The 18,480-nt window shown below is 37.9% G+C and overlaps 1 protein-coding gene across 1 annotated transcript in view; it reads left to right on the forward strand.

Annotated features, from left to right (window-relative positions):
- The first annotated feature begins 7,336 nt into the window (after window positions 1-7,336).
- Window positions 7,337-18,480, forward strand: part of INTU (inturned planar cell polarity protein) — an 85,797-nt gene continuing 74,653 nt past the window's right edge. The window contains 1 exon segment of the mRNA XM_036853894.1: window positions 7,337-7,561. Within this exon segment, the coding sequence (XP_036709789.1) occupies window positions 7,413-7,561 (149 nt within the window). The 5' untranslated portion in view covers window positions 7,337-7,412.

An 18,480-nucleotide genomic window follows, 5' to 3' on the forward strand; every position in this document is an offset into this window, starting at 1 on the left:
TATAGAGGTTTCTGTTTCATTTCATTAAGATAGATTTTCACACAAGTTCATATTTAATCAAATGCCTTTTGCTCATATATGTAAAGATTTGTTCAGACATAATGTAATAGAAATTAGAGAAAACAGATAATCTTTAAACTACATTCACCTACTCATCATAGTTCTCAGGCTCTAGACCAGTGCATGGCCTATTTTTTTTATGCCAGTTTTACAACATTTTCATGTTTTTCCTTTAAAACATCCCTTGTAAGATATCCACAAAATTTTGGCAATTACATTAAAGAGACCGGTAGCCTTGAGCCACAGAACATTCATAGACAAGAAAGAGTAGCAGACTATTCTATTTTTACATCTTACTTTAAAGGATAACCCTTCTGAGTGTTTATTTTTTAATTACTTGTATATTTTCCATTGTAAATATGGTTTTCAAAATGTAAAGCATTAAATTGCTGTGCTCTTGAAAAAGATACTTCAGCCAAACCAAAACTGAAGCAAAGTTGCAAATTTTTCTCTGCATGAGGTGTTAGCTTCAAAATATGTCAATATTAAAATAACAATAGCTCAGCTAAAAATATTCAGCTATCCTACTTCTTGATAAAAAAGTTAACATATAGGTTGTCTGAGTCAGGGAAAACTTCAGTATTGCATTTCCCAGTTATTTTTACTTAAGTAAATCAACAAATATTTGTGTCACTCTTGATTATAGGAAGTACCCAAATAATCATATTAGCACTCATTAGAATTTTGCAAAGATTTTTCAAAAATTTGTGCACAAGGTTACTGCAATTGAATCATTCCCTTGGAGTCCTATTCCGTTGCATACTGTAATAGTTGTGGGATTTGGCAAGACTTAAGTTGTCTATATTTTCCTGTTCATTCTATAATATAAAGGGATATTGAAGGATGGCGGTGTGAACTTCAGGTGATATTTAAGTGCTCTATAGAAGTAAAGTTCTGTGAAACAGAAGGGATTATATTTACAACTGTCCTAAAAAAATTAAAACAAAACCCAAAAAGACAGCTATTCCTAAAGGCTCTGAGAAGATTCAGCTAAGTGACTTTTGCCCAGAGCCTAAAGGCTAACGTATGGCTCTGGTCCAGGCTAGAGTGCCGACATTTTGACGCCTAAGCCAGCAGAGAAAGTGAGCTAAAGGCAAGTCTCTGAAAATGTTTGATGACCTAAATTTCATGCTTTTGGCAACCGTAAAGTAAGCATATTTTAAATACCTCAAATATCCAAAATTCTCAGGAGTAAAGGTGTGCCCCATTAGATAATATTCCTGATGAATAAAATATCCTTTTAAACTCAAAAAGTAAAATCTAAAATAAATAATAAAATAAAAGCTTTTTGAAAATATAGTATATATCACACACGGCTCTGTTTCCTAACGTGTAAGACATTAGATTTCAAAGGTTATCTCAGTTGGTTCTTAGCAAGCCTGTATAGTAGGTAGGGACTATTATTGCTGTCTTCAGATGAAGAAACTGATCTTGTTCCCAGTCACTTGGTCGCTTGGTTATTAGTGACAGAATCAGGATGAGAACCTGGCTCCTCTGGGGAATGCCTGGCACTTATGGATTATCAAGCATTTTCATAGTGGTTGTCAAATTAGAGTTTGACAAACATAGTAGGGTTTTTTTAGGTGCTTCTGAGGGCACTTGACACTCATTTATAAACTATGGTTTTTGTAAATCTCATGTGTGTCCTACTTTTTTCTTCATCAGCAGATTGTCAGGCATCAACAATTTTTGCTGCTGTGTATTCCTGTTTTTGTTTGTTGTTGTTGTTGTTTTAATTTTTTAAATTTATTTATTTAGTTATTTTTGGCTGTGTTGGATCTTTGTTTCTGTGCGAGGGCTTTCTCTAGTTGCGGCGAGCGGGGGTGGCCACTCTTCATCGCGGTGCGCGGGCCTCTCACTATCGCGGCCTCTCTTGTTGCGGAGCACAGGCTCCAGACGCGCAGGCTCAGTAGTTGTGGCTCACGGGCCCAGTTGCTCTGCGGCATGTGGGATCTTCCCATACCAGGGCTCGAACCCATGTCCCCTGCAATGGCAGGCGGATTCTCAACCACTGCACCACCAGGGAAGCCCTGTATTCCTGTTTTAAGGAGGCCTTCCTTCCTTTTGGTTGGCAGCTACTGATCTATGGCAGTAGAACAGTTTACCAAATTTGTTAGAACTTGTAAATGAAAATATACAATGAGGATAAATAAGAGTAAATGAACTGGGTTTGGGGCTTAAACTTTGTGCCATCTACTTTAGTTACTTTTATGTTTGCTTTTGGATTCTCATCTATATTCCGTTATTGTTCAAATGCAGCATGCATGATCTTGGAACAAGTTCCATACATTTTTACGGGTAATTCAATTTTTATATAGGAAAACGAGAATTTTCAATCATAACGCAATTCTATAAACATAAGATTGCCGAAATGTTATTCTTGTATATTATGACTCTATCCCAAATTTGAAAAATTCCACATTATGAAGTCTGTTTTTAAAATGCTGTTTTGCTGAGTCTACCAAGTTAATTATTCATGATTTTAAAGTGACTGCAGTTGTCAGTATTACTACATAGTTCATGAATTATTATTTCCATGTGCACAATTAAGGCGATATGAATTAGTTCCTAACAAAACTCTGTTACATGAATTTTTTACCTTGCAATTAAATTTTTTTTAATGGACATGACCTCCTGTGGCCCTGTTTTCATTTGGTTCTCATTGCTAGCTTATATTACTATTTAGGAAAGAGCTCTTGAACCTGCTAAAGATACTAAATATTTAATTATGTTCTTATCTGGTGTATTTTATGTCAGAATTGTATTGTTTGCCTAATTGAGATGGTAATCAATGGAAATAAGGACCTTATGTCTCATATATATTAAACTAAACATATCTGGGCCTCAGAAGACGGCTGGCCATTTGTGTAGTGGAAAATAGAAAATAAGAATATACCCTGGCCTGGAAGTTTCCTGGTGGCCTAATGGTTAGGATTCTGGGCTTTCACTGCTGTGGCCCAGAGTTCAATCCCTGGTCAGGGAACTGAGATCCTATAAGACGTGCTGTGCAGCCAAAAAAAAAAAATTATATATATATATATATATATATATATATATATACACACACACACACCCCGGTCTAAATCTTTTAAGTCTTCCTACAATTGATAATTATGAAACAGACAGTCAGTATTCTTATAAGGCTCCTGAAAATGGCATTTTATTCTTTTCCTTTCTTCATCCTCTCCAGTATATCTAAGGGTATCAAATATTAATTTAATTAGTATAAATATAATATATAAAGTTAGAAATCTGGAAATCAGATTACCATACCCTGAAAATTTAATTAAGAATTTAAAATGGGGCTTCCCTGGTGGCGCAGTGGTTGAGAATCCGCCTGCCATTGCAGGGGACATGGGTTCGAGCCCTGGTCTGGGAGGATCCCACGTGCCGCGGAGCAACTGGGCCCCGTGAGCCACACTACTGAGCCTGCGCGTCTGGAGCCTGTGCTCCGCAACAAGAGAGGCCGCGATAGTGAGAGGCCCGCGCACCGCGATGAAGAGTGGCCCCCGCTTGCCGCAACTAGAGAAAGCCCTCGCACAGAAACGAAGACCCAACACAGCCAAAAATAAATAAATAAATAAATAAGTAAACTCCAAAAAAAAAAAAAATTGGGAGGCTGCAAGAGGCCAAAGTGAGAGCAGCCCTGTTTAAAAGAATTTAAAATGATTGCTATTATTTCTTCTTTTGTGAAAGATCAAGCAAAGGTGTAACTTTTTCTGGGGGCAGGGGAGGAATTTTGTTCATTAAACATACGGAAATAAAGTCAACATAACTCAGAGATTTATCTAGTGTGAAAGGACATTTTTTTTTTGGCCGCACTGCGCGGCATGCGGGATCTTAGTTCTCCGACCAGGGATCAAACTGGAGCCCCCTGCAGTAGAAGAGCAGATTCTTAACCCCTGGACCACCAGGGAAGTCCCAAGGACATTTCTTAAAAGATATACTTTTATGTGGCACTTCTTGCTCTGGTTCAACTTTGTGCAAGATCAAAGACTGAAAAAAAAAAAACAACAGTCATGTCTTCTAGGAGTTGTCATTTGGTAGCAAAGATAGACACATTCCTAAATAGTTTAGATACTAGGCAGACTGGCAGTTAATTATACCAGAACTTTATGGGATATGTTATGAGGGGAAGGTGGAAAGAGGAATTCTTACTATAAGGTAGGAGAAGAGTCTGGGAAGACTTCTTGGAAAAGGTACAGCTTGAATTGGGACTTGAAGGAAAATGTAGTGTTTTGGATAAGCAGCATTCCACAGACAGGGAACTGTGTGAGTGAATGATCCACAGAATAGCTAATGTTTTTTGACACTTTGTGTCCTAGGTATTTTACGTGCATTAACTCACTGGATTCCAAACAGTCCCGTGAAAGAGGTACCAATATCCTAAGTCTCAGGTAGGAAAAGTGAAGCTTGCAGAGGTTGTTTGCTCAAGATTATACCCATGATGGGTGCTGAGGCAGGAAGAGGTCTGCCTGCCAGGCTCAAAACCAGGAGGTGGGAGTGGGTTCCAGCCTGTTTGCGAAATGGTCAGTGGGACTTATAGGTATGAAGCATAGAACTGAGGTAAGGCTAAGGGCAGTGTTTCCCAAGTTTGCCTTTGAGGATCACTGGGGTTACTTTTTAAAATAGAGATTTCCAGGCCCCTCCTCTGGAGATTCTGATCCTGTTGAAGTGGGGCAGGACCCTAAAGTCTGTATGTTTAACAAGCACCTCAGGTAAGATATTTTGATTAGCAAGTTGGACACACTTGATTAACTTAATTAATGCATAGCAGGAAATAACGTCTCTGATTCCTAGTTGGTGCTCAATTATTTGTAGAATTGGAAAGTTTTTTTAAGAGACTACACAGTTTGGATTTTATTCTCTGTTTAATGGGGCAGCATTGAGACTTATGAGCAGGGTATGAAATTATTAGATACTTACAGAAAAAAATGAAGTGTTATTTATAGTAAGGAAATGTGGAGTTTTGTTAAAATTTAAAATGTCTTTTTTCTTTTTTTACTTCCAATAAGTTGCTTTTAAAATGATGAAAGGCTAAGTATTAAAGAGGTGCCTAAAGCATTTTAATTTTAGAATGGAATCTTAGGGATTGTGGTGAGAATAAGTATGTATGTTTTAACATGAAACATAACTATTAGTGATTCCACCTTTTAAAATAATAGTATCTCTGATTTTAAAAGTAATACATCTTTTTTTTTTGGACCTCAGTACTGATGGAAATATTTGTTTCTCTTCCTTCCTGGTTCCACTGTCTTCAGGCTTCTGACCCCATTACTTTCTCCATCACTTTTAGCTGGCAAGGTTGCCTTCTACTTACCAGAGAAAATAAACACCATCCCATGGAGACTGCCTCAGCTTCCTGAGTGAAACTGGCAAGTCAGCATCCACACCTGCACCCTCCTTTGGGTACCAGCTTCAGGGAAGAGGTGTTAAGCAAGGTCATAGCCCTCCATCTGTTCCTAGGGTGCCATATCCTCCTGCCACCTCAAGAACCTCCTTTACCATTTATGAACTAGTCCCCTGTTCTCCAATTTGAGTGGTATATGGACCTCTCTTTTCAGGAAAGACTCTTGCAGATGGATTTCCAGGGATGACAAACTTTATTACAATTTTAAAGAAACAGGCATAAGCTCTGTGCTTTATAGCTCTTATATAAGATAAAAACAATTTTATAAATTAATACAAATAAACTACAAAATAAAATTCAATCGCTAGTTTACAGTTATAAAAAAGCAAATTTAGAAATTAATACAAATAAAACCATAAAACTTAGGATATTCAAATATACATAGTTTAACGTGACAAATGAAACTAAATTGCAGCTTGAAAGTTTAAATATTTGATGGCTACTGCTCAGGGTCTTTTGAGTTCTTCATGCATATATCTCTCTGGGCCATGGGGAGACTCATCTTCACTACTCTTCTCTGTTTGGAACATAATATCCCGTAATAACAAGATAAGTTAAGCCTTCCTCTAAGAAATCTGCTGTGGCCCCACATGCCCTAGTTTGTTTCCCTTTGGGTATTCCAGTAGAACTCTGTATTTATCATAGGACACTATATGTTATAAACTGCCCATTCACCTTTCAGTCTCTACCATCTACCCATGTAGTTTAAGTTGAATCCCCAGCACCCATCCATTGAGATCATAAAATAACATTATATCCTTCTCTTACCTGCTACAATAGGAACATTTCCCCATGCATTACTCTTTGAAAACATTTCTATTCACATCATAATATTCATCATACTTTATATATAAAGGTGTATTTAACTTTTCCCCTATTGTTGAATATTTAGATTGCTTTCAGCTTTTCACTTTTACAAATTTTATAAATTTTATTTATATCCCTTATTTTCTTAGAATAGATCTCTAATAGTTGAATTACTGGGTCCTGAGGAGTAAATATAATCTAGTGGTTAATGACTTAAGTTCAGTTCTCCGTTGGCTTTGATGCTTGCTAGCCATGTGACCATTAACAAGATGAATAAACTCTCTAAGTTTCAGTTTCCTTATTTTAGTATAGGGATATTTAGTTCATATATATTTATATACATATGAATAGAACAAGTAATTAGAACAATGGCTGAATCTCAATAAATGCTAGCTATTATTTTGTACTTACAAAAAATATTTGATGTAGGTATTCGCAAATGACAGGTAAATTTTACCTGTTTACACTTCCAACTTCAGTGATGAGAACACTTCATCAAATTATAAAATTTTCAGTTAGAAAATGAACACGCAGTAGATTTCACAATATGGGCACCAATTTGAAGCACCTCTACAACATCTGCTTGGGAGAACTGTTAAAATGTTTGCCACTGGGAAACAATAAGAAAACCAAAGAAACAATGGCGCGTATTTACATTAACACCTAGAAGGCATTGCTTAAAAGCGTCCATTCCTCGAGCGTATGGAGAGGTAAAGGGTAGCTTCTTTTACCTCAAGGGAAGCTCAGGCGGAGCGCCTCTAAGGTTTTGGAGAGCTGTTCAGCGTAGAAACAAAGTGCAAACCGCAAGAAAACAAAACAGTGGGCCTCCGCCAGTTTTAATAAGTTACGCTGCTCCAAAGGAGTGTGTTTAGGAGAGCGGAAGTGGTTAAGTTTCAGCTTCTTCCATTCCTCCCGATACCCTCCTGGAAATTCAAGTTCATTGGCTCCTTTCAGTCGTCTCGGTTCTCTCAGGGAGGCTTCCTCGTCTCCCTGGCAACCTGAGCTGCCACCAATTGAAGCTGAGGATTGGTGGTCACGTGCCCCCTACCCGTTCCCGAGCGGAGGCACGATGGCGGCCCCGGCAAGCCGTAGCTGCGAGATTTGAATTACCCTACGTGTAGCTGCTGCGTCCCTAATGATGGCGTCTCCGGCGTTGTGCGGTTCACGTCAGAGCCCAGAGGGACTCCCTGGAGACCCTTCCTCACAAGAAGAAGATGCGGATTGTGATCCTGAAGATCCGGTCAGCGACTCGGGTTCATACTCCTCTACGAGTACCGATTATGAGTAAGGTTCTCGAAGAGGGACAATTAAATCCATTCCTTCTGCCTCGAGAGTGTACACGTGGGCTGGGGGGAATTCGAGAGTGTTGGCGTGGTAGAGATTAAGTGGGGTTTATTTGCACCACGTTTCAATTGTGTGATAATGTGAGCCGAAATGACTGTGCCATTCTTTGTTACTTTAGGTTTTTGTGATTTTCAGAGGAGGAGGTTCTCTTCTTTGTGGTGGGTTCTGTAATATATGAGAGTGTATCTATCTGTTACAGTGTTCATAAAATTCTCTTCTGTCGCAGTGTCTTCTTGCTTTGGTGTTATGAGCTTTGTGACTTTAACCTCAGTGTTTAGAGTGAAGTGACACCCTCCACATTTTATGTCAACTATTTAAATTATGTAGCTTTTTCCGGTTATAAAAATGAATAGCTATATAAAAGAAAGAAAATCCACCCTAGCCTCGCCATCGAGAACAACCTCTCTTAGCATTTTGGGGGGTATTTCTGCTGTATTTTCCTATACATTCCCATGGTTTTCTTGTTTTCTATTTTATGTTATAATGTAATTTTTAAATACAGAATATCTAAGTGTTATTTTCTATTTTCTTGTCCCTAAAAATAATGAAAAAGTTATTTTTATTCACAGTACCCAATGCTACTTCAGTTTTGAAGGAATTTATCCCTTACTGCTATGGATTAGAAAAGTCAATTAAAGTAATTAGCGGTAGCTTGAAATGACTAGCATTGAAAAGGTTCTCGTGCCAAAACATCAATCAGTGACTGCCATATATAGTCATTTTTAGGATGACATTTTATGTGTATTTAGAAATAACAGTTACAAGTATTTAATGTGTATTTAGGAGTATCAGTTACTTGGCAATTATCTTCACCCATAGGTATGTAAAACATTTTTATCATTATCTTTAAAAGCACAAGGGAGAAAACCATCACTAATGGCTGCTTAATTATATTCTAGAGGCTTAATGAGGACAGATTATATTCTGGAAGACTTGAACAAATTTAAGGATCAAATACTTTGTACAATCTTCTATTGTGGTCGTTTAAAAATTAATTACAAAATTCATGGCTATCAAGCAAGGCTGCTGGAAGGAACTATGGATTATGTAAAACCTTATTTGGTCTTGCTATGGGAGCCATAGACAGTGTGAGATTCAAATTCTTGGTTTCTCTACATCTCAGAATCACACATTTTTAACCCAGAGAGAATCTATTATATTCCCATGATCACACAGCCAAATGTTGTCAGTGGAGAAATTTAAGAGACCTGATTTCAAATGGGGTGCATTGATTTTGATGAGTGAATAAATGAGCTAGTCCTTTTTTCTAGGAAATAAGCAAACTGAGAACTTGTGTTAGAAAACTTATTTCAAAGCATTTTGTGACTTGGAATACATGTGTGCATATATATATATATACACACATATATATATAATATTTTAGTTTTTTAAAAAATGGGCATTAAACTTTCTATATCAGTCATTCACTGATCACTCCACATATTCCAGTGTCTTTATCATCCTAATAATAAAAGTACAGGAAATCTCAATTGTAAACTGTTTGGCTGGTCTATATTTCAAGTCCTACCAAGGTTCAGATTTTATGGCTGTCGCTTCTTGGTGTTTAGGACATGAGAGTTGATATACACTGACCAGGTAGGCGTCTGTTCTGTTTCTTCCTTATGGTATTTACTTCCCTAAGCTGCAACATCACCAATGCAAAAGGTGGGCTTCCCAGCATGGACAGGACACTGGAACATGTGGATCCAAGGTATAGGGATGCGAACCTAAGCTTTCTCATCAAAGCTAAGAGATATGAATTGCTTGTTGTCTTTCATTGCCTACATGGAGGTTATTAAAGAAGTTATGCTACTTATTGATTCACATAAAGTATCCTGAACTTTCAGGGTTCTAGTTAATTTCTGCATATTCTTTCTGGAAATTATCATTGTTTCTTGCATGGTTTGAAACTGAAAACCAGTTTGAGCTGCAAGTGATTGTCAATATAGAATTAATAAGTTTATCATTTTTTAGATAAAATGTCTTCAGGGTACATTCTGGTATAGTACTTTTAATAGGTTTGTTTAAGACTTACAAGAGGAAATTTTTAGATTGGTGCAGTACATCTTAACCTGGCATATTGGCAAGTTCCTGAGGATGTTTCAGAGGTAATACTGGAGGGTGGGTTGGGTTGAGGAAACCGTTGACTAGTTTCAATATTAAAAAAAACAAAAAATTATTTATTTACTTATTTGGTTGCACCGGGTCTTAGTTGAGGCAGGTGGGCTCCTTAGTTGCAGCTCTCGGGCTCCTTAGTTGCGGTGTGCAGGCTCTCTAGTTGTGGCATGCAAACTCTTGTTGTGGCATGCATGAGGGATCTAGTTCCTTGACCAGGGATCGAACCCGGGCCCCCTGCATTGGGAGAACGGAGTCTTATCCACGGCACCACTAGGGAAGTCCCGACTAGTTTCAATGTTGAAATAACAGAAATCATACATTTACTTGCAATAATGCCATGCTTTCTTTGCTTTGGTTTACATTTACCCAACTCATTGAAGCCACATTGGTTCATGTTGGCCAAAGTCATCTGTTTTATGACTTAGATTTTTGATTTTTCGAAGTGAATTGTTTATTGTGAGTTTTAAAGCCTTGACTGATGGAGGCGGAAAAAGGATACTTTAGAAAGAGAATTTAGCTATAACATGCTAAGGAGCTTCCACTGACAATAAGAAGAATGACTGGAGAAGAAGGAAAATATGCCCTTTACATTTTTTTTTCTGGGATTTTTTAACAACTTTACTGAAGTATAATTGACATATAATAAACTGTACATATTTGAAGTGTACGGTTAAGTTTTGACATGTATACATCTGTCAAGATAATGAACATATCCATCTTGTCCAAAAGTTTCCCCATGTGCCTCCCTCATATTACTCATGCCTGCCTCACTCTTTATAACCACTAATCTGCTTTCTGTAATGATAGCTGAGTTTGTGTTTTCTAGAGTTTTATAAAAATGGAGTTATATAGTATGGACTCCCATTTTTCTCTGGCTTCTTTTAATCAGCGTAATTATTTTGAGACGATTCATTTTGTTGCCTATATGTTGTTTGTTCCTTTTTATTTCTGAATAGGATTTATTTCTGAATAGGATTCCATTTATTTCTGAATAAGATTTCCTTTTTATTTCTAAATAGGATTCAGCATAATTGGGTTTTTTTGTGTGATTATTCAGCATAATTATTTTGAGACTCATTCATGTTGTTGCCTAGGTGTAGTTCTTACCTTGTAACTTCTGAACTGGATTCCATGGATATATCAAAATTTATCTTTTTCTTGGGTTTTAACTTGGGAATGTGCTACTCGAAGAATAAAAATATTTCATTCAAAGTTGTGGTGCAATATATTAATATCAATTTAGTATAATATTTTCCTTTTTCTCTCCTGCTCTGAACCTTGACTTTTTCCTTTTAATTTAATTTTTCTTTTATCAAATTATATAGATTAAAAAGTCAAATAGTATGTAACTAGGTTTATGATGAGACATGGTAATTCTCTGCCAGCATCTCTGTATGCTTCCAGCTCAGCATGTTTGAAGAGAATTCATTATCTGCCTTGTTTCTCCTCTAGTGTTGCCCATCTCATTTGCTGACCTCACTCTTTTCTTACTCAGGTCCTCAGATCTAGTAAGTCTCCAGTCCTGTTGACTTGCTTTTCTGATATCCACCCCACCACCTCCTCCTGCTTGTAACAGGCACTGCCTTACTTAAAGGGCTTGCGTCTCCCATACGCCAGTAGTCTAACTGGTCTGGGTGCCTCTAATTTCTCCTGTTTTCAGTCTTTCTCCCATACAGCTGCCAGAGTTTGCTTTCTAAAATCATTTTTCTCTTAGAGAACCTACTACAAAAAGATATAATGTGTCAGTTTGGATCAAAAATAGGATTAAACACACACATGAACATTACCAGCGAAGCTAACTAAAATGAAGTAGATATCCACGTGCTTAACCAGGTCATCCCTGTGATCAGGAGGAGAAGGCCGAGATTTAAAAACTAACAGTAATACTTCAGGTTTGTTTGCAGATGACTGTATTATTCTGAGAATTCAACCACTTCAATTACAATGGAATGTCTTTATAATGTAGCCTGAAATAACTGAGACTTTTGAAAATGAGACTAATTCTGTTAGTATTCATAGCACATTTGCAGTGTCGGAATAGTTTTTTCAACAGATCATTATGAGAGGCATCCTGGTACAGTGTAATAAGTACTAGATTAAGAGTAGGAGTCAACAACCTGAAAGTGTTAACATTTTCATTTCATCAAGTTTTCTCTGGTCTTGAGGGATTCAGAATTAGGAGAATTCTTGGTTATAACTTACTGTTTTACAAGATGTCTCAAGACTCCTATATACTAAGGGGCAAGTACTTAAAGAGAAAATAAAGGCTGAATGTGTAAGCATTTCTACCTCTTTGGAAATGAAGTCTTTGTGTAGATGACCTAGAAAAGACATGCTTTTCTTTAGCATGAAAACTATCCTCCTGGTACTGGGAAACTTGATGGGCCTTCATCTATTTTGACTTATTTCAAAATTTAAAATATTAGGACAATTGTGTTAGAGCAGTGGAACTGTAAGATACTATATGATACTATAATATCATATAGTATCTGTATAATACTATACAGATACTGTATGTATCTGTATGATACTATAATTATACTATAATGATGGATGATACATGTCATTATACATTTGTCCAAACCCATAGGTTGTACACCACGAGAGTAAACTGTATGTAAGTTGTGGATTTGAGGTGATTATGTTGTGTCAATGTAGGTTCATCGATTGTAACAAATGTACCACTCTGGTGAGGGATGTTGATAATGGAGGAGGCCATGCAAGTTGAGGGACAAGGAGTATATGGGAAGTCACTCTACCTTCTGCTCAGTTTTGCTGTGAACCTGAAACTGCTCTAAAAAAAGAAAAGTCTTTTAAATCATTTTTCTACTCAAAAGCTTGATGGCCTCCCAAATAAACTCCAGATTCCTTAGGATGCTTTTTTAAGCTCTTTTAGATCTGTCCCTAGCCTATCTGATCTCATTTTGATGATCTTCCTTTAAGTCACCTGTATTCCTATTTGTCTAAGCTCTGGCCGCTATTTAAAAAACATCCAAGGGAATTAATTCCCTGGCTGTCCAGTGGTTAGGACTCTGCACTTCCACTGCAGGGGGCATGGGTTCGATCCGTAGTTGGGGAACTAAGATCCCACGAGATGTGTGGTGTGGCCACAAAAAAAAAAAATCCTAGACTGAGTGGCTTATAAACCATAGAAATGTATTTCTCACAGTTCTGGAGACTGGAAGTCCAAGATCAGGATATCAGCATGGTCAGGTTCTGGTAAGGACCCTCTTCCAGGTTGCAGACTGCAAGTTCTCATTGTATTTTCACATAGCAGAGAGGAGAAGCAAGTTCCCTGTGTCTCTTATAGGGCACTAACCCCGTTCGTGAGGGCTGCACCCTTATGACCTCATACAATTCTAATTACTTCCCAAGGGCCCCACCTCCTAACACCATCCCATTGGATGGAAATGTTTCAACATATAAATTCTGGGGGAACATAAACATTCAGTTCATAATACTACTACACTGAAATATTCACCCATTCTCATTCCTAACATGTTCTTTCATACCTACACTTATACGTATCGATACTTTGTTCTCTGTTTGAAACACGTTTTCTTCCTATCTCTGCTTGTCACAATCATTCAAGTTTTCATTTAAGTGCCACCTTCTCCTAGGACCTTATTTGATCCCTCTTAGACTTAATTTCTCCAATAACAGTTTTTCTCCTATAGCAGTTTTCATTCCTCACTTTTGTCACTTGCATTTCAGCTAGGTGATGAGCTCTCTGTCCACCTGACATCTTTAAAAGCACAATAAAGCCCTATCAAAAAATGATTTGCTGGTCTTTGATTTCAGTTCTACCAGAGTTAGAGTGTATCCTTAACTTAGTGATGTGTAGACATGCCCTGTTTAGCGGAAGGGCTGGGGTAGGGAATGGGGTCATTATTAGCATAGTTCTAGTGGAGATGTGTTCCTGATGTAAAAATTTATTTCATGCAATGACTACACAGTTAGTAGTTCACTGGCTGATCCCTTCTTCTCTGACGTGCTCCACATTTGTTCCAGTGGTTACTGGCTGGGCTAGAAGCAGCAGCATCAGCTCCCACCAGGTTCCCCACCTCCTCAAGCTGCTGTAACAGCTAGCATAGATTTTAACCCTTAAAATCATGGTTTCCTTTTAGAAAACAATCAAAAGACTTCGGGGATGAAAATCAGATATTGCTGGTAGACAGAACACAGAAATGAAAACACAGAAAAGCATTAGGCAGACCCGTACTTACTGAACAAGCCCCAGATAGAATCCATGATAATTTGTCATGGTGTTTTTATTTTGTGTGGTTTGTCTCTGTACCTAGGATTGTCCTGCTGTACCTGTTAGCACTATATAACTATGTAACTACATGTGTTGGCCATTTTGGTAAAGCACATTGTGCTTTCCCCACTAAAACGAAAAAAAAGAAAAAAAAAGTATTATAACAGGTTTGAAGTAGTAGCAAAAGTCTGTTTTCCTTAAGGAAATGTGCCATGAGGGCTGGCTATTTTGTTAATGTTTTTTCTTGTGGTGGCCAAGGAAATTGTGATACCGCTTCATTTGGTGAAAAATGCTGACATTAACGCAACTAAGGACCTGAGAGATTCAATAACTTAGAAGATGAAAAAAAGATTTAGTATCAACATAGAATTTTGAAACACCTGAGTAATTGAGAAACTTAAAAGCATTATCTGAAGTTCATTTTCTTTAATATACTGTTAGAGCTTATGTAAGTGAACTTGCTTATTTGCAAATTAGCAAGTTTTTCTTTGGTAAGGACTCTGCTCACATTTGCCACATCATTTAGGGCCTTGAAACCAATTAGAGTGCCGTCAAACTTTGCAGGCAGACTATAAATACACAGTTATTTCTGTTTAGAGCAAAGTAGAATGAACAAAATAAAAATCTCATTGAAAGACATTTGCACAATGACAGCTTTACAGCTTGCACCATAGGCTCTCAGAAAAAAATGAAAGAATATTTATATTAATATTGATTAATGTAACCCATGTATTATAAAAATCTTAATTAAAACTGCTAGATTTAATTCCTATTTAAAAATAAATATTTTAGACTTCCCTGGAGGTGCAGTGGTTAAGAATCCGCCTGCCAATGCAGGGAACAAGGGTTTGAGCCCTGGTCCGGGAAGATCCCACATGTGGCAGAGCAACTAAGCCCGTGCGCCACAACTACTGAGCCCGCGTGCCACAACTACTGAAGCTCGCGTGCCTAGAGCCCATGCTCCGTAACAGGAGAAGCCACCACAAGGAGAAGCCTGTGCACTGCAACGAAGAGTAGCCCCTGCTCGCCGCAACTAGAGAAAGCCCACAAGAAGCAATGAAGACCCAACGCAGCCAAAAATAAATAATTAATTAATTTTTAAAAAAACTTTAAAAAATATTTTATTTTGGAATAAACTTAGATTTACAGAAAAGTTGAAAAGATAGTACAGAGAATTCCTGTAAATTCTTCACCCAGTTTTTCTCTGATGTTAACCTTTTACACAAATAGGGTACATTTTTCAAAACTAAGAAATTAACATTAGTATAGTACTATTAACTAAACTCTAGACTTTATTCAGATTTCACCATTCCCCTACTTATGTCCTTTTTCTGTTCCTGGATCCAATCCAGGATATCATATGGCATTTAGTCATCACGTCTCCTTAAGTCTCCTCTGGTCTGCAGTAGTTTCTCAGTCCTTCCTTGTTTTTCATAACCTTGATCACTTGGTTAAGGTGATGTCTGCCAGGTTTCTTCACTGTGAAGTTGCTGTTTTTCACTTTCCATACTCTGTCCTTTGAAAGCATGTCACTGAGTCCAGTCTGCACTAAAGAGGAGGGAAGATTAAGCTCCATCTCCTGGAGTGAAGAGTGTCTATATATAATATTAATTTCATTATTAATAAATAGTTACAATGAAAAGTTGGCAGTTTTGTTTTATTGTTGTTTTTAATACACCCCCTCCATTCTAATAGAACTAGTTTGAGAGTACAGTCTTTCCAACTCTGTTAAACTTTCTGATATGTTAATCAGTTATGCTCTTGATGTTTTTCTAAATAGGAAGTAATCACCTGTGGTAGGAATAAGGAACCTTTTGGGAATCCTGAACTGTGGCCTTAAAGGCAGTATCTAGTTTTGGTTCATACATTACCAGCACTTAGCCTGGAATCTAGTAAATAGAGATCATTGGAAGCATCTTCATTATTGCTAGGGGTTGGAAAAGTGCAGAAGTACAGGAGCTATATCTAATAAAGGTGTAAGTTTCTCTCCAGTTCTGACTGTGGTGCAAGAGGATGGGAACTGTCATTTATTTGGCCTTTACCATGCCAGGCACATTATTTTATTTGCTGTTGATAACGGCCCTGTGAGGTAGCTATAATCTGTTTTCTGGAAGAGGAAACCTAAAGCTTAGAAAAGTGAAAATCTCAATAGAACAGTGTTTGAACCAAGGTCTGTGACCTCTCAGGTCATTTTCTTTTTACTATATGTTTTGTCTTCTTTTTCAGTTTCCTATGTTCATTTCCTTGTCTTTATTCCTGTCTCTTATCTCCCTTCTTTTAATTTCTCCCTTTTTCAAAAAATTTTTTCTGCTTAAAGTGAAATATTTTTTAAATATAGAGCTTAAGAAAGTGGATCTCATTCATTGCTGGTGGAAATGTGAATTGGTATAGTCTTAGGGTAAAGACACCTACCTACCTACCTATCTATCTATCTATCTATCTATACCCCTACATAAAAGAATGGTTACTGTATTGTTATCCATAGGGGCAATACTTGTGCTGGTACTTCTGCATTGGCAAAAAAAAAGAAAAAAGAAAAAGTGAACACAACGCTTATCAGTAGGTGAGTGACCAAATGTGCTACATCCCTCATGCTACATCCCTTAATGTAGCCATTAGAGGTTTTTAAATTGTTTTTTCAGTGTTAAATGATAAAGGGGTGTGTGTGTGTGCGTGTGTGTGTGTGTGTAGATTCCACTCACTTTTTCAAAACAAACAGTAACAAATAACCCTATATATGTTTTATATGATTATAAGAACACAGATTAAAAAAATTTTTTTTTATTGAAGTATAGTTGATTTACAATGTTTGTTTTTGGTATACAGCAAAGTGATTCAGTTATACATATATATCTATATTGTTTTTCATATTCTTTTCCATTATGCTTTATCCCAGGATATTGAATATATCAGTAGTTCCCTGTGCTATACAGTAGGACCTTGTTGTTTAGAACACAGATTTTTAACATGTCAGTGAAAGGTAGGAAGGGAGGATGACATGTATGATAATTACGTGCCCATTTATATAAAATGAGTCTGTGCTTATGTGTGCATGAAAGTACAGTCACCAACTAGAAATCTAGTCAACACCAGTTCTTTCCTCTCCCTCATCATCGCATCTAATCAGTCTCAACGTCCTGGTGATTTTCAAGCATTTCTCAAATGTTTTTCCTACTTTCCATTTCCTCTACAATTGCCTTAGTTATCATCTTTGCTTGGACTATGGAAACAGCCCCCTAAATGGCCTCTTATTTTTTTTTTTAATTAATTAATTAATTTATTTTTGGCTGCGTTGGGTCTTCGTTGCTGCATGGGCTTTTCTCTAGTTGCGGCAAGCGGGCGGGGGCTACTCTTAGTTGTGTGCGGGCTTCTCACTGTGGTGGCTTCTCTTGTGAAGCATGGGCTCTAGGCGCGCGGGCTTCGGTAGTTGTGGCACACGGGCTTAGTTGCTCCGCGACGTGTGGGACCTTCCCTGACCAGGGCTCGAACCCGTGTCCCCTGAATTAGCAGGCGGATTCTCAACCACTGCGCTACCAGGGAAGCCCCTGGCCTCTTATCTTGAATCTTGTCCACCTCAATTCCTTCTTCTATTGCCCTGTCAAAGTAGATCTATTCAAGGATTTCTAACATGTAAACCCCTCTACCTAAAACTCTTCACTGATGCTCTCTTACCTGCACGACAAAACCCAAACCCTTTGCCAGGGTCCAAAAGGGCTTGCGAAATTACAACTTGCAAAATTAGACTTCTCCTGTCATTCCCCACCTCACCACCTCCACTCTGGCAACTGCAGACTAGCTTTAGTTATCTACATAGGCCATGGAGACTACCCCTCAAGGCCTTTGCTTGTGCTGGTACTTCTGCTTGGGATTCTCTTCTCGTCTTCCCCTTCAGCTCCCCAAGCCCTCCTCCCCCAGACACTTGTTGCTTTAAAACTCACCTCTGGGGTCTTCTCTACCAGAAAGTCTCCCTTGACCTCATCCTCAACCCCAAGCTAAGCTGGATGGCCTCTCTTTTGCACCTACCATGTGTATTGTCATGAATTCCTTCTCAGTTTCTCTTCCCCACTAGACAAGGGAAGGAACTGATGTTTTCATCTTTGTAATTCCAGTAATGTCCACTATGCCTGGCACTGTTTATTTGTTCCACAACTAAATGCCACCCCCTGTGGCACCTCCACCTGCAGGGATCTTAAAGTCATAACCAAAAAGTGGTTTCACATTAATATTTTAGAGAATAAGTGACTTCCCTGGTGGTCCAGTGGTTAAGACTCTGCACTTCCACTGCAGGGGGCCCGGCTTTGATCCCTGGTGGGGAACTAAGATCCTGCGTGCCACACCACACTGCCCCCCCAAAAAAGGAAAAAAAGTATAAATTCCAAATTTAGAGAATTAGGTGAACCATCTTCATGTTTAGCAGAGAGGGAAAAATGTTTCTTTGGGGTCACATATCTCTCATACAAACGACAGGCCAGATTAAAAGGGT

Source organism: Balaenoptera musculus, chromosome 5 (assembly GCF_009873245.2).
Source record: "Balaenoptera musculus isolate JJ_BM4_2016_0621 chromosome 5, mBalMus1.pri.v3, whole genome shotgun sequence".
NCBI classification, from domain to species: Eukaryota; Metazoa; Chordata; class Mammalia; order Artiodactyla; family Balaenopteridae; genus Balaenoptera; species Balaenoptera musculus.